A 22,385-nucleotide genomic window follows, 5' to 3' on the forward strand; every position below is an offset into this window, starting at 1 on the left:
CCAGCCCTTATTCTTTTCCCCTGAAACTGCTGTTTTTGTGCATCCAAACATCCACACTCTGGCATGTTTTTTGCCTTTTTCAGTATTATTCCCACATTCCTCACTGCTTGCTTTCCTTCTGACTTTAACTATCTGTATAGCTGTTTTGGATCCCATTGGGGTCCTTGACTGCACACAGAACAAGTTGCTCATGGCTTCAGCTTATTCACACAGCTCACCTTTCTGCCAATGTCTTCTGTGTGCCTGGACCTTGGTCACAGGCCACACTCTAGCAAGTCAGAATGAGCTGACCATAGCAAGGCCCGGGTGTGATGTGCCTCTTGCCTACTAGAAAAGCTCCATAGACAGTGGGAAGTAAAATATTGTCATCTTCCCCGCCCTCTGCTGATCCTTAACCCCTTCACCCCCAAGGGTGGTTTGCACGTTATGGACCGGGCCAATTTTTACAATTCTGACCACTGTCCCTTTATGAGGTTATAACTCTGGAACGCTTCAACGGATCCCGGTGATTCTGACATTGTTTTCTCGTGACATATTGTACTTCATGATAGTGGTAAAATTTCTTTGATATTACCTGCGTTTATTTGTGAAAAAAAACGGAAATTTGGCGAAAATTTTGAAAATTTTGCAATTTTTCAACTTTGAATTTTTATGCAATTAAATCACAGTGATATGTCACACAAAATACTTAATAATTAACATTTCCCACATGTCTACTTTACATCAGCCCAATTTTGGAACCAAAATTTTTTTTTGTTAGGGAGTTATAAGGGTTAAAATTTGACCAGCAATTTCTCATTTTCACAACACCATTTTTTTTTTAGGGACCACATCTCATTTGAAGTAATTTTGAGGGGTCTATATGATAGAAAATACCCAAGTGTGACACCATTCTAAAAACTGCACCCCTCAAGGTGCTCAAAACCACATTCAAGAAGTTTATTAACCCTTCAGGTGTTTCACAGGTATTTTTGGAATGTTTAAATAAAAATGAGCATTTAACTTTTTTTTCACACAAAATTTACTTCAGCTCCAATTTGTTTTATTTTACCAAGGGTAACAGGAGAAAATGGACGCCAAAAGATGTTGTACAATTTGTCCTGAGTACGCCAATACCCCATATGTGGGGGTAAACCACTGTTTGGGCGCATGACAGAGCTCGGAAGCGAAGGAGCGCCATTTGACTTTTCAATGCAAAATTGACTGGAATTGAGATGGGACACCATGTTGCGTTTGGAGAGCCCCTGATATGCCTAAACATTGAAACCCCCCACAAGTGACACCATTTTGGAAAGTAGACCCCCTAAGGAGCTTATCTAGAGGTTTGGTGAGCACTTTGACTCACCAAGTGCTTCACAGAAGTTTATAATGCAGAACCGTAAAAATAAAAAATCATATTTTTTCACAAAAATTATCTTTTCACCCCCAATTTTTTATTTTCCCAAGAGTAAGAGAAGAAATTGGACCCCAAAAGATGTTTTACAATTTGTCCTGAGTACGCTGATACCCCATATGTGGGGGTAAACCACTGTTTGGGCGCATGGCAGAGCTCGGAAGGGAAGGAGCGCCATTTGACTTTTCACTGCAAAATTGACAGGAATTGAGATGGGACGCCATGTTGCGTTTGGAGAGCCACTGATGTGCCTAAACATTGAAACCCCCCCACAAGTGACACCATTTTGGAAAGTAAACCCCCTAAGGAACTTATCTAGAGGTGTAGGGAGCACTTTGACCCACCAACTGCTTCACAGAAGTTTATAATGCAGAGCCGTAAAAATAAAACAAACATTTTTTTCCCACAAAAATTATTTTTTAGCCCCCAGTTTTGTATTTTCCTGAGGGTAACAGGAGAAATTGGACCCCAAAAGTTGTTGTCCAATTTGTCCTGAGTACGCTGATACCCCATATGTGGGGGGGAACCACTGTTTGGGTGCATGGGAGGGCTCGGAAGGGATGGAGCGCCATTTTGAATGCAGACTTAGATGGAATGGTCTGCAGGCGTCACATTGCGTTTGCAGAGCCCTAATGTACCTAAACAGTAAAAAAAAACCACAAGTGACACCATTTTGGAAAGTAGACCCCCTAAGGAACTCATCTAGATGTGTTGTGAGAGTTTTGAACCCTCAAGTGTTTCACTACAGTTTATAACGCATAGCCGTGAAAAAAAAACAAAAACATTTTCACCCCAAAATTATTTTTTAGCCCCCAGTTTTGTATTTTCCCAAGGGTAACAGGAGAAATTGGACCCCAAAAGTTGTTGTCCAATTTGTCCTGAGTACGCTGATACCCCATATGTGGGGGGGAACCACTGTTTGGGCGCATGGGAGGGCTCGGAAGGGAAGGAGCGCCATTTGGAATGCAGACTTAGATGGAATGGTTTGCAGGCGTCAGATTGCATTTGCAGAGGCCCTAATGTACCTAAACAGTAGAAACCCACCACAAGTGACACCATTTTGGAAAGTAGACCCCCTAAGGAACTCATCTAGATGTGTTGTGAGAGCTTTGAACCCCCAATTGTTTCACTACAGTTTATAACGCAGAGCCATGCAAATAAAAAATATTTTTTTTCCACAAAAATTATTTTTTAGCCTCCAGTTTTGTATTTTCCCAAGGGTAACAGGAGAAATTGGACCCCAAAAGTTGTTCTCCAATGTGTTCCGAGTACGCTGATACCCCATATGTTGGGGTAAACCCCTGTTTGGGCGCACGGGAGAGCTCGGAAGGGAAGGAGCACTGTTTTACTTTTTCAACGCAGAATTGGCTGAAATTGAGATCGGACGCCATGTCGCGTTTGGAGAGCCCCTGATGTGCCTAAACAGTGGAAACCCCCCAATTATAACTGAAACCCTAATCCAAACACACCCCTAACCCTAATTCCAACGGTAACCCTAACCACACCTCTAACCCAGACACACCCCTAACCCTAATCCCAACCCTATTCCCAACCGTAGATGTAGTCCTAACCCTAACTTTAGCCCCAACCCTTAACCCTAACTTTAGCCCCAACCCTAACTGTATCCTTAACCCTAGCCCCAACCCTAACCCTAGCCCCAACCCTAGCCCCAACCCTAACCCTAGCCCCAACCCTAGTCCCAGCCCCAACCCTAGCCCCAGCCCTAACCCTAGCCCCTGCCCTAACCCTAGCCCCAACCCTAACCCTAGCCCCAACCCTAACCCTAGCCCCAACCCTAGCCCCAACCCTAACCCTAGCCCCAACCCTAACGGTAAAATGGAAATAAATACATTTTTTTTAATTTTTTTTATTTTTCCCTAACTAAGGGGGTGATGAAAGGGGGTTTGATTTACTTTTATAGCGGGTTTTTTAGCGGATTTTTATGATTGGCGGCTGTCACACACTGAAAGAAGCTTTTTATTGCAAAAAATATTTTTTGCGTTACCACATTTTGAGAGCTATAATTTTTCCATATTTGAGTCCACAGAGTCATGTGAGGTCTTGTTTTTTGCGGAACGAGTTGACGTTTTTATTGATAACATGTTCAGGCACGGGAGATTTTTTGATCGCTTTTTATTCCGATTTTTGTGAGGCAGAATGATCAAAAACCAGCTATTCATGAATTTCTTTTGGGGGAGGCGTTTATACCTTTCCGCGTTTGGTAAAATTGATAAAGCAGGTTTATTCTTCGGGTCAGTACGATTACAGCAATACCTCATTTACATCATTTTTTTTATGTTTTGGCGCTTCTATACGATAAAAACTATTTTATAGAAAAAATAATTATTTTGGCATCGCTTTATTCTGAGGACTATAACTTTTTTATTTTTTCGCTGATGATGCTATATGGCGGCTCGTTTTTTGCGGGACAAGATGACGTTTGCAGCGGTACTATGTTTATTTATATCCGTCTTTTTGATCGCGTGTTATTGCACTTTTTGTTTGGCGGTATGAGAATAAAGCGTTGTTTTTTGCCTTGTTTTTTTTTTTTTTTTTTTACGGTGTTCACTGCAGGGGTTAACTAGTGATATAGTTTTATAGGTGGGGTCGTTACGGACGCGGCGATACTAAATATGTGTACTTTTATTGTTTGGGGTTTTTTTATTTAGATAAAGGAATGTATTTATGGGAATAATATTTTTTTTTTTTTCTTTATTTAGGAATTTTTTTTATTTTTTTTTTACACATGTGGGAATTTTTTTTACTTGGTCCCAGGGGGGGACATTACAGATCGCTGATCTCACAGTGTGCACAGCACTCTGTGAGATCACCGATCTCACTTACAGCCGTGCAGGCTGCAGCTTTCATCTGCAGCCTGCTCGGCACCCGGAAGTAATCCCTGCAGGACCCGGATGCAGCCCCGCGGCCATTTTGGATCCGGGGCCTGCAGGGATAGGAGGTAGGAGACCCCCGGAGCAACGCGATCACATCGCGTTGCTCCGGGGGTCTCAGGGAAGCACGCAGGGAGCCCCCTCCCTGCGCGATGCTTCCCTGTACCGCCGGCACACCGCGATCATGTTTGATCGCGGTGTGCCGGGGGTTAATGTGCCGGGGGCGGTCCGTGACCGCTCCTGGCACATAGTGCCGGATGTCAGCTGCGATAGGCAGCTGACACCCGGCCGCGATCGGCCGCGCTCCCCCCGTGAGCGCGGCCGATCGTGCTGGACGTACTATTCCGTCCTTGGGAATTAGGGCCCACCCCACCTCGACGGGATAGTACGTCCAATGGCAGAAAGGGGTTAAGTAGCTGTGCATCAGCCACACAACTAGAAGCTGGTAAAAACACACGCTTGGCCAGACGTCCAAGTCTTCCTAAATTATCCACAATATTTTACTTTCAGCTTCCAACTTCAATTTGCAATATTACTTTTCTGCTGCAGTACAGCACACCATTCTCAGTTCTCCTCAGCACAAGCTCACAGCAGCTTCACCCCTCCCAACAGCTAACAGAGATAACCACTTATCTCACACAGAAACCAAAAGCAACCCTCTCTGGTGGCTTCTTAGCAGACTAATGTCATACAGTTTACGGAATGGGCTTTATTGTCCGGTAATTTCAGGTGTAGATAAAAATATCTATAACTTGTCTGTCCTGGCCCAACTGCTATGATTGGGAAAGTCCAGTTACCAGGCATCCAGATGAAAATCATGTAGGGCTCAGCCCCTTTGCATACTACACCGAGGAACCTGCTACACCTTTCACAGAATGGCCTGTAATAAAGATTCATATGTGCTCATTCAGTGATCTATTTCTCGCTTTACACAGAATCCCTTATATCACTGCGCCTGATTCAACTATGTGAGTTGGATGTCCTGTCATTCAGGACTTATTTGTCCCTTATACTCATTACTCATGTCATTCAAAGGTTCTCTTAAACATACAAACACAAATTCACCAAAAACTGCCAACTGTACCTAGGGATAAGTACAAACTTATGAGGACAGTAGTGCTCACTGACACTCCGGGAACTCCCAAAGCCAATTACATAAACACAGCCTTAAGGCCCCGTCTCACTAAGCGATTTACCAACGATCACGACCAGCGATACGACCTGGCCGTGATCGTTGGTAAGTCGCTGGGGAGCTGTCACACAGACAGCTCTCTCCAGCGACCAACGATCAGGGGAACGACTTCGGCATCGTTGAAACTGTCTTCAACGATGCCGAAGTCCCCCTGCAGCACTCGGGTAACCAGGGTAAACATCGGGTTACTAAGCGCAGGGCCGCGCTTAGTAACCCGATGTTTACCCTGGTTACCAAAAAAAACAAACACTACATACTCACCATCTGTTGCCCGTCAGGTCCCTTGCCATCTGCTTCCTGCTCTGACTGAGCCGCCGTACAGCGAGAGCAGAGCGCAGCGGTGACGTCACTGCTGTGCTCTCACTTCTCACTGTACGGCCGGCAGTCAGTGAGAGCAGGAAGCAGCCGGCAAGGGACCTGACGGACATCAGATAGTGAGTATGTACTGTTTGTTTTTTTTTACATTTACGCTGGTAACCAGGGTAAACATCGGGTTACTAAGCGCGGCCCTGCGCTTAGTAACCCGATGTTTACCCTGGTTACCAGTGAAGACATCGCTGGATCGGTGTCACACACACCGATTCAGCGATGTCAGCGGGACCTCAACGACCGAAAAAAGGTCCAGGCCATTCCGACACGACCAGCGATCTCGCAGCAGGGGCCTGATCGCTGGTACGTGTCACACATAGCGAGATCGCTATGGAGTTCGCTGTTGCGTCACAAAACTTGTGACTCAGCAGCGATCTCGCTATGTGAGACGGGGCCTTTAGACAATGTACTACCAATCCAAGGTGACCACAAGCAATAAAAATCGTACATGGACCCCCTCGGGTCTGCCCTACGCAGCTAATTAGTAAACTCAAAGTAGACTCATAAAAATAGCAGGCTGGGAGAAGAGACTCCTCTATAAAAAAAAAATAATTGTATTGATGATCCATAAAAATAAGAAATGGTAAAAACCACAAGATGATCATACACAAAGTACCCTGTAGGGGAAACCCCAGTACTACCCAGCAAAATAGATACTAGGTAAAAATATTCTATACCAGAGCCTTGTGAACAGGATAAGTATCCTGAATATAATAATAAAGTGATTGGTGCAGTAAATTAGATCAAATGGCAATTAAAACATAAAAGTATGACAACTGTAGTGTTTAAAAGACAATGAGCTATTAAATGGAGTATCTACTATAGGAAAAAAGACGGCCATAAGAATAAAGTGTAAGTGGGAAAGAGTATCAGGAGTGAATAAGGTGAAGAGGTGCCAGTGGCATCCTCTAACAATTCTGCGGATGTAGACACAAAAAGGGTCAAACTAAGCCCCACTAAAGGCATACATGTAAAGCCAAATAAATAAGCGCGAAACTGAGTGGATAGTCCAGGCGTTCCCCTTGAGCTGCTTCCACTACATTTAATAAAAAAATGTAATAAAATTATCCTTTTTTTTTTCTTCCAAAAAATGTTTTTATAATGTCACATGTTTAAAGCCTTGTGGTGTTCATGCTTGTATGGTGGAAGCAAAGATCAACTTTGGGATCCTGATAATAGCAAAAATGCCCACAAAACTTGTTTTGTCTGCAGCTTTTTATTTTACTGCCAAATGTTCAGGTTTTGGCTGCAGAAAGAAAGCCCCAAAAAGCAACACACCTTGGGGTGGAAGGAGTTTCATGAACTAACTTGTCACAATGGTGACCCCTTATTACAGTTCTGCTCTAGTTGGCGCTTTGTAATGACCCATTGTTTCACAAATGTTAGAGAAGGTGACTAGCGGTTATATACCAGTCAAAATGCAACCGAAATCGTAGTTCAACGATGTAGCTTTGTAGGTGGATGAATCTTAAGGAGGTTGGAATTGAATTGGTCAAATTTCAAAACTATTGCCCGATACTCTGCCTTATGAGAATCTGCTTTTGCACAGGTATTGCAGTTGCATTGCTCTGGTGACTATTCAACTACTCACTTCATTTTCTTTTTGTCTAGGTTGCAGATTACATAGTTGACGAATCTCAAAATTCCGCATCGGATCGAGGAACGGAGCTTGAGGATTTAATTGGCATGCTATCTTCGGATCCTTTTTTGTCTAGAAAGGAGATTCCCAGGACCCCAGAGAACTTGAGTAAGTCAACATACTCTTCTAGTTGGTAGACGCCGACCGTCCTGACTAAAACCTCCCATAGTGAACATCAGAACTGTCCCGGTGTGGTCACTGGACACTGTCTAATGATTGTGCAGACAGATGCCTCCCTTACTGCATGAAGATTACCCGTAGTGGGTCTAATGTCCTGAGCTTCTCCTGTGACGCTCCTTACTCTGCTGCTGCTGTGCCCTTCCTCTTCCCAGCTCTGTAGTAACAGGAAGTGCTGACATAAATGTGATGCCAGCTGTCGTAAGATGCATCACCCCCTCTGACCACCTCAGTTTTATCAGAGAGGGCCTGATTCTCGTGGAGCTTCTTTAAGTCACATCAAGCAGTACATAATCCCAAAGTGACCCCACCCCACTCATAAACACCTCCACTAGTCTGTGCCACCAATCGCTGTCCCAGTGAGCCCAATGCCGCCTTTGTATTTAAAAACAATATCTTTTATTGTATTGTTTTGACCGGATAAAACTATTAAATGTCTTCAAGTATGGCTTGACAAATTTGCGTGGTGAAGAGGCGAATGGCAATGTTTGCTAAGGCATGAAGTCTGAGTAAGAAGGGGAAATTAAATTCTCTAATCTCAATTAAGTGAGAATCTACCCCCCCAACCCCCCCCCCTCCCCCACACACACACACACACACACACACACACACACACACACACACACACACACACACACACCATAAGGCACTGCAGGGTTAATGCTTCACTACCTTCCTCCTTCAACTGAACTCATTTTGTGCACAGTTGTCAATGGAAGCCCAAATTTACTGCTGACAAAGAGATCCATATTACCGCTAAAGGGTTTAAGGAAATGTGATTTTATTTTTTTTTTTAGACCAATTTCATTAATGGTTGAGCAAACCAACCTGTATGTTAATTTCCCCAAGCCCGCATCATTTCATGTTCATAAAATGAATCAATACTAATACAAAGGAAATGCATATATATTTAGAGAGTTTTACTATGGGACTTGTTAAAAGAACATCACTGAGGGCGTACCCATGTATATTCATTAGAAAATGACCAGAAAATCAATTTAGATGCAGTAGCCACATCTGAGAGGCATTTTAGAAAAAAATCTGTAGGATAATCCCTCACCAAATACCATCAGAATAAACTATAGGGTAGTAATAAAATGAGACCACAAGAGGGAGCCATTGGATAAAGTTAGAATGAGAGCAGTATTGGAGGAGAAACCAGATTGATGTACTGTGGGTGTGTGCACCAAAGAGATCATGGTACTGGAGACTGGTAAGAGTTAGACAGTCACGGCTAAGCCTGCAGAGACAGAAGCATAAAAGTAGACTTAATGGATTGCACTAGGAACACTGTTAAAGGCGCTGTATGGTAAAGGGATGTGATGCCCAGGACAATTGCCCTAAAGTGTCTGATTCTGAGGAAGTGTTAAGCTGTGTGCCTGGTTTCTGAGGTCAGTGTGTGGGTATATGAGGCCGTAAGAACGTGTTGAACGCTGACATCACTTCCGGTCTGGCGTGCCTGCAGTGATGTGCAGAGGAGTGCGATACTGTGGGAGGGGCTGCAGGCTGTCACTGTGATCTGCGCCGGATCTAATGATTGTGCTGCAAATAAAGAATGACATTAGATGTGGCCACAATAACGACAATCACAACAAGGAGATGACGAAGGGACGGAAAATGTCAGTACAAGGTAGAGGAGAAGAAAATGTAGTGTAATATAAGATAAAATATACCCTGCGGCTCCATCCTTCATCAATGTATCAACTGTTATCTGCATCCTGAGGTTGCATATAGCTGTGATATCAGGACACAGGGAGAGGGCATGGTTCGGCTTATGGGTCACTGATTTTCAGCCCTCTGTCTCACTTTGCCCATGTTTGCCCTAGATTAATAACTTTTTAGTAGTTTATTTCCATAATGGTGTGACTTCTTGGGGTTTCCTGTGAAATGAGGTGTGCAAAATCTGAGCTCTAATAACAAATTGGTACTAGCACTCTACGAAGCCCTGCTGTGCCCAAACAGCAGTTGGTGGGAACATGGATTATGGACGTACTCGGGAGAAATTGTCCTCTGAATTGCTTGGCTATGTAGACATAATCCAATTTATTACCCCCAAAGTGACACATGCCAAACTTGAAAACTCGGGCTTGGTCATGAAAGCCCAAACAGGCTGCATCCTTTTAGGGTTTAAAGCTGTTTTTGTTTCAGTTTCAGATATTCGTACATCTTGGAGAAAAGCTATCCAAACTGAAGAATTTTCTGATGTGTCTAGTCCATTGGAAGTTCGGGACACAGAGTCTCCTGCTGAACTAGAATCTGCACACTGCAGTCAAATAGACCTTAGCATGGCTTGCTTCTTGTCTACGTCGCATTTGTCTGAACAGAATGAGTCACCAGGCCCACCAGTTGCCACTGGTGCTCTAATGGCTACTTCACTAAAGGAGGCACCTCTTAATCAAAGTGCATTGCATTTACCAACAAGCGCACTGCTGCCAGAAAATGACAACTTAAAGCAGAGTGATCAATCAAGGATGTTTTCTCCGCTTGTAGAAAGGGACCAAGCACATTTATTGGAAAGCCAGTCATCCAGAAAGATAATGGACAGCACAATTCTTCTAGCGTCTCTTCAGCTGGAAAATGCTTCTGCACACACAACTCTATCTTGGAATTCCTCAACTGCAGCAGATTATAACAATTGCTTAGAGAGTCATGAAGAGATCCAGTTCGGTATATTGCATGAAACCCTTCCAGAAGGAGCTGGGAATGTAAGTTTGAACAGTACAACTAGTCTTGAGACTTCCGAAACTCACAAGAACATTTCAAGAGGTGACCAACTGCTGTTTAATTCTAATAGTATGAACCGCAAACTGGACATTGACTCAATACGCTCCAGATATGAAGCTCTAAAAAAGACTTTTTCTGCATCTTTACTGGACGATGAGACTGATCATTATCAGGTCCCTTTATGCAAGTTTGGAAAGCATAAATCCGAATCTAATTTGCTTGCAGACTCTGGGAATGCGTTTAGTCCTTTAGACAAAGGTTTAGTCTTGACCTTGGAACATTCAGTGACCCAGTCACCAAAAGGTAGAAGGCTTTCTCTCCCTCAGCTTATGTGTTTTTCTCCTGCTGAAGATGTTCATGTGAGGCGCCTAGAGGAACTTGCAGATGTGTTTGATTCTCGAGGTGAGTTTCCATTGCCTTTGTTGGGATTATAACTCTTAAATTTATTAATCCTTATTTCGGAGATTAATTTTATTTATCTTTTTTTAGGGGGGAAACTTGTGTTTTCACTACTGCCACTTGCTCTGCTTGGAGCCACTTTTTGTAGTTAACCCCTTCACCCCCGGAGCTTTTTCCGTTTTCGTTTTTCGCTCCCCTCCTTCCCAGAGCCATAACTTTTTTATTTTTCCGTCAATTTGGCCATGTGAGGGCTTATTTTTTGCGGGACGAGTTGTACTTTTGAACGACATCATTGGTTTTAGCATGTCGTGTACTAGAAAACGGGAAAAAAATTCCAAGTGCAGTGAAATTGCAAAAAAAGTGCAATCCCACACTTGTTTTTTGCTTGCCTATTTTGCTAGGTTCACTAAATGCTAAAACTGACCTGCCATTATGATTCTCCAGGTCACTACGAGTTCATAGACACCTAACATGACTAGGTTATTTTTCACCTAAGTGGTGAAAAAAAATTCCAAACTTTGCAAAAAACAAAACAAAACAAAATTGCGCCATTTTCCGATACTCGTAGCGTCTCCATTTTTCGTGATCTGGGGTCAGGTGAGGGCTTATTTTTTGCGTGCCGAGCTGGCGTTTTTAATGATAGCATTTTGGTGTAGATACGTTCTTTTGATCGCCCGTTATTGCATTTTAATGCAATGTCGTGGCGACCAAAAAAACGTAAATCTGGCGTTTCGAATTTTTTTCTCATTACGCCATTTAGCGATCAGGTTAATGCTTTTTTTTTATTGATAGATCGGGCGATTCTGAACGCGGCGATACCAAATATGTGTAGGTTGGGTTTTTTTTTTATTGATTTATTTTGTTTGGGGCGAAAGGGGGGTGATTTAAACTTTTATATTTTTTTTATTTTTTTCACATTTTTAAACTTTTTTTTTTTACTTTTGCCATGCTTCTATAGCCTCCATGGGAGGCTAGAAGCAGGCACAGCCCGATCGGCTCTGCTACATAACAGCGATCATCAGATCGCTGTTATGTAGGAGAATTGCAGGTGTGCTGTGAGCGCCGACCACAGGGTGGCGCTCACAGCCACCGGCGATCAGTAACCATAGAGGTCTCAAGGACCTCTATGGTTACAATGGAGGAGCATCGCCGACCCCCGATCATGTGACGGGGGTCGGCGATGCGCTCATATCCGGCCGCACGGCCGGATGCGGTAGTTAAATGCCGCTGTCTGCGTTTGACAGCGGCATTTAACTAGTTAATAGCGGCGGGTGATCGCGATTTCACCCGCCGCTATTGCGCGCACATGTCAGCTGTAAAAAACAGCTGACATGTCGCGACTTTGATGTGCGCTCACCGCCGGAGCGCACATCAAAGCGGGGGTCCCGACATGTGACGTACTATTCCGTCACATGTTGGGAAGGGGTTTTAAAGTATAGTTGATAAGAAAAAACCCCCATTGTTTTGTGCAGTGCTAGTCTTGTTGATACAGATCAAAATACACTATACGGATAAAAGTGTTGGGGCACCTACACATTAAGCTCCTTTTAGACATCCCATTCTAAATTTAAAGACATTAATATACAGTTGGTCCCCACCTTAAATATTTTAATCAAAATGGCCTCTGCACTGTAGCATACTTTGGTGATCCGATGGATGCTACTATGCAGGCAACACCTTGACACACTTGTTTTTTGTTTTTTTCTGTAGCAAATGCTCCAAATTACTACTGCGCAGGCCCAGCCACCTGCTCCATTTTGAGTAAGATTTTTTTAAAATTTTTAGGGCAAAGTCTAATGAAAATATGGATATTATAGATTGTTTATCATGCTACAGCGCTTTCGCTTGCATGATGAATGTATTTTTTTTTTTATTTTTTATTTTCTTATAAACAATAAGATATACAATATGTAAAATTTGAGGCTGGTCCCTGAGGATTCGGTGACCTTTAATAAACCATGAAAATGAAACGCATAAGCTGAGCACCACATGAAGATCCCACACTCCCGACCTGAAGCACGAGAATTAACTGCAAACTACAAATACAGATTAAACAACCACAAGATGGATTTCATCGACCCACGTAGCATTGTAATCTGTATAACTGCACTAACCTGACAGTCTGTAGGTTACTGTGCACAATACTGCTGACAGGTTCACTTCAAGACTGGCACTGTGCCAGTTTTAATAAATTGGGCCCAATATGTGCTAGTGTTTGTTAAAAATTAGAAACCATGAAGTGAATATTAACAATGCCTTATGGTCACTATTTGCTTTTTCTCCATTTTGCACTGAGATTGAGATGTAATATCAGACTATATTTATCCCTCTTTCCTCTAGATCCTGGAGCTTTGAATGAGACCATTGACTTACCTCCGCCAGAATGAGATCCTCAGACATGCACAGATGAAGGCGAGGGGCAGTTAATAAAACTAGAATCCTAATCCTTCAAGTGGATGGACACTATCTGTAATAAGTCTAAGCGATTGCAGACATCATATATTTTGAGACTGACTGACTAACTGTAGAAAATTCTGAACTGTTCTCCCTATTGTGCTGCAACTTTGTTCCCAGTTGGGGAAACACATCTGTAATGTTGAATTCAGGGGCACTTTTTGGGTTAATAACACACCACAATTGGTATGCATTCATTGTATTTTTATGTAGGTAAAATTCTAAGTTTACAAAATTCTCAACCCTTTATCACAAATATAATCTAGTGAGCTTCTCATATCTTCATTATAGCCTCTGAAAGTAAACCTTATAGAATGATATAGATTTGTCAATCATATAGATATTATTAAAATACAAATGAGCACTAAATTAAGTTTAAGCAGCAAGGAGAATAAATGTACTGCGTTACCCATTTTGTACTGATATACCTTTAGACTGGACACGATTGCAGGAATTTAGCAGCACTGGTAATGTCCTAGATTTGCTTTCATAGATAGCATTGTCGGCTGATCAATGGTATATTATGACTTTTTGTTCTAGCCATAACGTAAATTGCATGTGATGTTGAGCCCACAATTACAAATTTAGGCAAAATTTTATGTATAGAAGGAAGTACTTTAGCAAAGGTCTTGGATGATATTGCACATTAGGTGTGGTGGGTTGTTTTTTTTTTTTGTGTGGAGTTTACACATTTAAGAGTAAGAATTAACCAAAAATGTAAGTATTCTAATAAATATTACCCATATGATTTCTTATGCGAGTTAAAACAAGCTCACAAATTGGGGATGATGCATCCTTAAATACAGACAATGCAAATAAATAATTAAAATGACACATGTACTGGTCCTTAGAGAATTAGCTGTTGGGTCTTGAATGTACTGTTTAGAACGAAACCTTGCATACATGACTAGTTCCAGGTGCAAATGGCAAAAATTCAATCTGCAACACCAGCTGATCACAATCAAACGTATCCCTTGGGGTGCAAATGAAAGGCTGGAAGTGTGCAACTAGATTTATCAATACAATTTCGGCAGTATAACATCAGTCCAACCCTTTAGCTTGATATTATTGGTCTTATTTACAGGATATGTTTTGGAATTGGATCAAATCGTGTTGGAAAAAGACAACACAATGGTAAAATCTTCATATTAAAGTGACTTTCACAGTCTTTGCTCATTTTGAAAGAAGGTGCAACTAGTCTGCACTTTGTGATGGTAATGTCACTATAAATTGACAACTATTTCTCCCTAAGGCTACGTTCACATTTGCGTTGTGCGCCGCAGCGTCGGCGCCGCAGCGCACAACGCAAACAAAAACGCAGCAAAACGCACGCTAAAACGCTGCGTTTTGCGCCGCATGCGTCCTTTTTGGCCGAAAGTTGGACGCAAAAAAAATGCAACTTGATGCGTTTCTTGCGTCCAACGCTTGCGGCCATGCGGCGCAAAACGCAGCACAACGCATGTCCATGCGCCCCCATGTTAAATATAGGGGCGCATGACGCTGCGGCGCCCGACGCTGCGGCGCTGACCGCAAATGTGAACGTAGCCTAACTGCTGATTGATTATCTTGGACTTTATGATCTAATAGCAGTTTTGATGCAATACTGGAGAGCTGAGAATTGTAATAAGGTCATTATCAGGCAGCTGTAACAAACTATTATGCTTTTAGGATGCAATAAATAGTCTGATATTCTATGGGCAGGATACTGGCTGCCATATTCATCTGTGAACGAGTTGGAAATTGGTTGACTGTCCTGTATTGAATTGTTCCCATTAGGATAAAGTTAGAAGCAAATATATGACTAAAAATCCATTCTAAATGTACGTGTGTTTGATGTTGTACTATAAAATGCATGTCTGATCCTGCCGGAGATGAGCATCTACCTGATGTCTGACATTAGGCGAGTTCATGGTGGAATGTGAGTAGGGGATAACCATTTCATGTGTGTAGACGGGCTTATTGCTTCTCATTTTACAGATTTCCATCAATAACATTGTAGAGAATCATAGATGTATTACTTCTCCATTCAGGCTTCTACTTTTTGTTTAATAAAAAAAAAGGTGAGTGAATTTGACAAAAGAAGCAATCTAGATTTCTACAGAAACCTTGGGATAATGCAGTGCAATAGGATTCTTACCATGGCAATTTCTGATATACTTTTTTTCACCCTATTTTGACAATTTAGCATCTGCACGCTCACCTGCCTTTCACTTTTCACCTCTTATAGATGCTTATTTGATCAGGTTATATCTATATTTTTGTAAACTAATTCCAAAATGTATATGAAGTGCACTGTTTCTCAGCTATTTTAAACTCTTACCTGTGTCCTGAAACTAATAATTAGTTACTGTTTAATATAAAAAGTCATAAACAGTCTTCCTGATATTTCATAGTTGGCAGGCTGTTGAGTTTCCTTCAGATCAGTTGGGGGTCCAAGTCCTGAGACCTCAATCAATTGTGCATGGCTCTGCATATGGGGTACAGATTTAGTAAAGCATAGGCTATGAAGCAAATGCCTTCTATTGAATCCATACTTTGGCCTCTGCTTTTTGGGCATCTGGTTGCAGTAGGCAACTTTTTTCCTGATACTCCCAGTCATGCAACAGAGTTCAGTTATATTCTAATCTGCATACAAATGAAGGGTGCAACAAAGCTGCTATTATGCTGTGTTCAATGCAATAAATATAATATGTTGTGAGTGCTGACTTATTGTTTTCCTGTTGTGTAGTTTTTAAAAATAGAAATAAAAACATTCAAGTTTTGGTATGTGAAGTCACTTTGTCATGTTTCATTTGCTTTTTTTCAGTCTGTGGTTGGTGTAACCTGCTACAGTATTCTATTCTGTGAAAAACAAAAAACAGATACTTGCACAACATAGTGAAGGAAAAATAAATCTTAATGGACCAATGAAACAAATCACAACTTGTCATAATGGATGTGGCATTTTATATTCTGCATTCTCCTATCCTTTCTACACATATCTATAGTTTTAGGTAGTGTATGATCAGTGGTGGTCTTACCGTTAGTATGCCCAAAGATCATGATTTAACCCCTTCCCGACCTGTGACGCCACGTAGGTGTCATGAAAGTCTGTGCCAATCCGACCTCTGATGCCTATGTGGTGTCATGGCAGGATCGTGTTCCTGCAGATCGGGTGAAAGTGTTAACTAAAATTTCACCTGACCTGCAGGGACAGGGGGAGAGGTACTTCAGCCCAGGGACGGTGGCTTTGCCCCCACGTAGCTACGATCGCTCTGATTGGCTGCTGAAAGTGAAACAGCCAAAAATAAAAATAAATACATTTTCTTTATTTCAATATTTTCCCTACATATGGAGGTGAAAAAGGGGGGGTTTATATACTATTTTTTTTAGGTTCTATCAGTGATTAAAATAATAAAAAAAATAGTATATAAACACCCCCTTTTTCACCTCCATATGTAGGGAAAATATTGAAATAAAGAAAATGTATTTTTATTTTTCCACTAGGGTTAGGGTTATAATTGGGGTTAGGGTTGCAATTAGGGTTAGGGTTGCAATTAGGGTTAGGGTTGCAGTTAGGGTTAGAATTAGGGATAGGGTTAGAATTAGGCTGTGTGCACACTGTGCGGATTGGCCGCTGCGGATTCATGACAGTTTTCAATCACGTTTACAGTGCCATGTAAACCTATGAAAAACAAAATCCGCTGTGCCATGGTGTGGAAAATAACGCGCGGAAATGCTGCACTGTATTTTCCGCAGCATGTCAATTCTTTGTGCGGATTCCGCAGTGTTTTACACCTGTTCCTCAATAGGAATCCGCAGGTGAAATCCGCACAAAAAACGCTGGAAATCTGGTAAATCCGCAAGTTTACCAGCGGATTTTTTAAAAATGGTGCGGAAAAATCCGCACACGAATCCGCAACGTGGGCACATAGCCTTAGGGTTAGGGTTGGAACTAGAGTTAGGGTTGGAATTAGGGTTAAGATTCGGGTTAGGGGTGTGTTGGGGTTAGGGATAGGCTTGTTGTTAGGGTTATGGTTTGGGTTGAGATTAGGGTCAGGGGTGTGTTGGAGTTAGAATTGAGGGGTTTCCACTGTTTAGGCACATCAGGAGTCTCCAAACGTGACATGGCGCCACCATTGATTCCAGCCAATCTTGAATTCAAAAAGTCAAATGGTGCTCCCTCCCTTCTGAGCCCCGACGTGCGCCCAAACAGTGGTTTACTCAAACATATGGGGTATAAGCATACTCAGGAAAAATTGCACAACAACTTTGGGGGTCTAATTTCTCCTGTTACCTTGGAAAAATAAAAAAATGGGGACTAAACAAATTATTTTTTGTGGGGAAAAAAATGATTTTTTATTTTCACGGCTCTGCGTTATAAACTTCTGTGAAGCACTTGGGGGTTTAAAGTGCTCACCACAAATCTAGATAAGTTCTTTGGGGGTCTAGTTTCCAAAATGGGGTCACTTGTGGGGGGTTTCTACTGTTTAGGCACATCAGGGGCTCTGCAAACTTAACATGATGCCCACAGACCATTCCATCAAAGTCTGCATTTCAAAACGTCACTACTTCCCATCCGAGCTCTGCCATGCGCCCAAATAGTGGTTCCCCCCCCCCCCCCCCCCCATATATGGGGTATGAGGCTACTCAGGACAAACAGGAGAAATTGGACCCCAAAAGTTGTCCAGTTACCCTTGTGAAAAGAAATTGCGGGATAAAAAATAACTTGAGGAAAGAAAAATGAGTTTTTATTTTCACAGCTCTGCGTTATAAACTTCTGTGAAGCACTTGGGGGTTCACAGTGCTCACCACACATCTAGATAAGTTCCTTGGGGTTCTCGTTTCCAAAATGGGGTCTCCAGTGTTTAGGCACACAGGGGCTCTCCAAACACGACATGGTGTCCGCTAACGATTGGACCTAATTTTTCATTCAAAAAGTCAACTGGCGCACCTTCCCTTCCGAGCCTTGCCGTGTGCCCAAACAGGGGTTTACCACCACATGTGAGGTATCGGTGTACTCAGGAGAAATTGCCCAACAAATTTTAGGATCCATTTTATCCTGTTGCCCATGTGAAAATGAAAAAATTGAGGCTAAAAGACATTTTTTGTGAAAGTGTTTCATTTTTACGGATTAATTTGTGAAGCACCTGGGGGTTCAAAGTGCTCACTATGCACCTAAATAAGTTCCTTGGGGGGTCTAGTTTCCAAAATGGGGTCACTTGTGGGGGAGCTCCAATCTTTAGGCACACAGGGGCTCTCCAAATGCGACATGGTGTCCGCTAAACATTGGAGCCAATTTTTCATTCAAAAAGTCAAATGGCGCTCCTTTCCTTCCGAGCCCTGTCGTGTGCCCAAACAGTGATTCCCCACCACATATGGTGTATCGACGTACTCAGGACAAATTGTACAACAACTTTCGGGGTCCTGTTTCTCCTTTAACCCTTGGGAAAATAATTGTTGCTAAAAGTTCATTTTTGTGACTAAAAAGTTAAATGTTCATTTTTTCCTTCCATGTTGCTTCTGCTGCTGTGAAACACCTGAAGGGTTAATAAGTTTCTTGAATGTGGTTTTGAGCACCTTGAGGGGTGCAGTTTTTAGAATGGTGTCACTTTTGGGTATTTTCAGCCATATAGACCCCTCAAACTGACTTCAAATGTGAGGTGGTCCCTAAAAAAAAAAAAAATGGCTTTGTAAATTTTGTTGTAAAAATGAGATCGCTGGTCAAATTTTAACCCTTATAACTTCCTAGCAAAAAAAAAATTGTTTCCAAAATTGTGCTGATGTAAAGTAGACATGTGGGCAATGTTATTTATTAACTATTTTGTGTCACAACTCTCTGGTTTAACAGAATAAAAATTTGAAAATTGCGAAATTTTCACCAAAATTTCCGTTTTTTTTTTTTTTTTTTTTTTACAAATAAATGCAAAAATTGACAAATTTACCACGAACATGAAGCCAAATTTGTCATGAAAAAAGTCTCAGAATCGCTAGGATCCTTTGAAGCGTTCTTGAGTTATTACCTCATAAAGGGACACTGGTCAGAATTGCAAAAAATGGCCAGGTCATTAAGGTCAAAATAGGCTGGGTCATGAAGGGGTTAAGCCAGTATTTCCCAAACTCCAGTCCTCACGGACCCCACAGGTCATGTTTTCAGGATTTCCATAGTGTTGCGCAGGTGAGAATTCCTGATGCCTTGATGATACTTCCACTACTTGCGCAATACTAAGGAAATCCTGAAAACATTACCCGTGGGGTCCGTGTGGACTGGAATTTGGGAAACACTGATTTAAGGAGTTGCAGGATCAGTGGCGGAGGTGGCTTATGGCTTTTCTCTCCAGTTTCCATAAATTGCATTTTATCACGATCAATTATAACTTCAGTCTGCTTGCATCGGCTGTAATAATTGGGTCTGAGGCCTGTTGATATGCCATAAACGTCTAACCTGAGTAACTAACTGGTCTGGTCTGACACTCTCTCCTCGGGATTGGATAGAGCCACCGTACCATGTATTTTATGATGATCAAAATGTAATCATCTCTCCCTTCTCTTAGTAGTCTGCCCCTCATGTGAAGTAGCAAGGGCCATATTGCAATATCTTGAGTTGCTGTCTTTTGTGGTCCCCCCCCCCCCGCCGTCAATTTGGTTATAAATCACTTGTGGTCCATATGGTATCAAACCCGATGAGCAAGCACACTGCCTCTTTACTAGGTTTCTCTTACGACTCCATCGTTAGTCAAGCTTTTACCTAACTGTTAATTTGAAGTTTGGGCAACTCCAGGTCATAAAGATCTGAGAGGGCTGAAAAGGTGTACAACTGCACCCAATATGAAATAAAACCACTTAAGTCACTGGAATAAAGCTCCTGTTTTCTCTATTCATCTTCTATGACTGCATACGGAGTCTACCTCTTTGCCCTAATGGGGAACAGGAAATACGGAGAGGTTAAAAGGCCCTCCCACTTACCAGTGTCTTTCCTGTCCCCCGTGGGACAGAGAGAGGTTCCGTGTGCTGTGGTGGCTGGTGACTACAGGATCTGACTAGGCTTTGCCTGCTAAAGGCTGGGCAGCATGGGTCGTGTCTCACCCCCCCCCCCCCCTTCTTGCTGCTCCCGTCACGCTGCTCTGCGGTGTCCTCGGGACCTCCTCCTGGCCTTCCAGCACCACCTCGAGGGTAAAGCAGGCCAGTGATCCCGACCGGCGTCCTCCACGAGCTCTCCGATCTCTCCCTCTGCGTGCTCTGCCGGCGTCCAGGAAGTGATCACGCGCATCACTTCCGGTTTCTTCTGCTGCTAAACACAGCACTTCCGCCGGCGTCGTGCAGGACGCTGTTCCTCTACCCCAGGACCAGGAGGGAACTGACCTTTGCTGGGGGCAGGGACCTACTGTCCGGTATAAAACCTGCCTGAAAACGTCGCAGATAAGATTGTCCTGATGGAAGGCAAAACCTGCTCTGCGCCTGCAGAGCCTAGCGCTGCCCCTGCCATAGTAAATGTTGCAGGGACGGGGGTCCTTAGATAATCTAGGGGTTTTTTGTTTATCTGACCCTACTCTCCCTCTCGTTTCAGAGAGACAAGTCTACCCCTAAAGCTTCTATAAAGAAAAAATGTGCCATCTGCAATATTATATTGCCCTCATTATGGGATAAAAAACTGCCAATCATGTACTGACAAAAAATAGAGCAGAGTAGCCTTCCCGCTTGGAAGAAATCCGCTCGCTAGTTAAGCAAGAGGTGCAGTCTTCCCTAGCGGCCTTTACCCCTCCACCCCCACCACCACTTTCTCCAGCAAAGAAAAGAAAGATTCAGGTTGAGGATTCTGAGTCTGAATCAGACCTCTCCTATGCCTCATCCTCAGGTAGACGGGAGGAACCCATGTCTCCTATAACCTCTGAAACCAGGACATATAATAATAATAATAATAATTTTATTTATATAGCGCCAACATATTCCGCAGCGCTTTACAACTTATAGAGGGGACTTATACAGACAATAGACATTACAGCATAACAGAAATCACAGTTCAAAACAGATACCAGTAGGAATGACATATCTTTTTTCCTCGGATTGGATTGAGGATCTAGTATCTGCCGTACCCAGCACTATGGGGCTGGAGGAGGAGTCAGAACCACAGTCCTTTCAGGACCAGATGTTTGGTGGGATAACCAAGGGGAAACGTGTAGGATTCCCGGTACACTCTAATATAACTGACATGCCTCTGCATTCCCTCTGAGATGAAGCAGATTCCCCTTAGGCCAGTCTCACATGTCCAGATAATTCCGGTACCGGAGTTATCCGTGTCCGTGAGCTCACGTAGGCCATCCGTGCGGCACACGTGTGCCGACTGGGTACCACACGGACCGTGCAGGAGACAGCGCTAGAGATAAGCGCTGTCCCCTGCATCTGGTGCTGAAGCCGCCATTCATATCTTCTCTCCAGCAGCGTTCGCTGGAGAGAAGATATGAAAAATCTTTTTTTTTAAATAAAGATCCCTGTCCCCACCCCCTGTGCGCCCGCCCGCTGTTAATAAAATACTTACCCGGCTCCCTCGCTGCTTCCTGTCAGCGCCGCAGCTTCTTCCTGTATGAGCGGTCACGTGGTGCCGCTCATTACAGTTGATGAATATGCGGCTCCACCCCTATGGGAGGTGGAGCCGCATATTCATCACTGTAATGGGCGGCACCACGTGACCGCTCATACAGGAGACGCAGTGGCGTGGAGAGGAGACATTGCGGGAGCTAGGTGAGTATTTCTCTGCATCTGCAAGGGGCCGGGCGGCGCACTGAGGATGGGAGGACACCACCAAAGTTTATTTTTAACAAAAAAATAGAAAAAATTGATCTTTCATCTCTTCTCTCCAGCGAACGCTGCGGGGGAGAAGAGATGAATTAAGCCTTCAGCACCACGCGGAGGGGACAGTGCTTACTTTAGCGCTGTCTCCAGCACGGAACACGGACTGCACACGGAAAACATCCGTGTGCGGTACGTGTTTTACACGGACCCATTGACTTTAATGGGTCCGTGTAATCCGTGCGCTCCCACGAACACAGACATGTCTCCGTGTTTTCCAGACGGACACACGGTCTGCGAAAACACGCTGACATGTGGAGAGACACATTGATTTTAATGTGTCTACGTGTGTCAGTGTCTCCGGTACGTGAGGAAACGGTC

General features: G+C 43.1%; 1 protein-coding gene and 1 long non-coding RNA gene across 7 annotated transcripts in view; one reads left to right on the forward strand and one right to left on the reverse strand.

The window, feature by feature from the left end:
• The window catches only part of HAUS6 (HAUS augmin like complex subunit 6), an 89,669-nt gene extending 75,184 nt beyond the window's left edge, over positions 1-14,485 (forward strand). For both annotated transcript variants that reach the window (XM_077249815.1, XM_077249813.1), the window contains exons 15-17: positions 7,457-7,592; positions 9,810-10,787; positions 13,125-14,485. In XM_077249815.1, the coding sequence (XP_077105930.1) occupies positions 7,457-7,592; positions 9,810-10,787; positions 13,125-13,171 (1,161 nt within the window). In that variant the 3' untranslated portion in view covers positions 13,172-14,485. The remainder of the gene's footprint in view (positions 1-7,456; positions 7,593-9,809; positions 10,788-13,124) is intronic.
• LOC143764373 (uncharacterized) overlaps positions 1-22,385 on the reverse strand; it is a 238,255-nt gene that overhangs the window by 4,724 nt on the left and 211,146 nt on the right. The gene's annotated exons all lie outside the window — the stretch shown is intronic.

Source organism: Ranitomeya variabilis, chromosome 1, assembly GCF_051348905.1.
Source record: "Ranitomeya variabilis isolate aRanVar5 chromosome 1, aRanVar5.hap1, whole genome shotgun sequence".
In the NCBI taxonomy this organism is placed as follows: Eukaryota; Metazoa; Chordata; class Amphibia; order Anura; family Dendrobatidae; genus Ranitomeya; species Ranitomeya variabilis.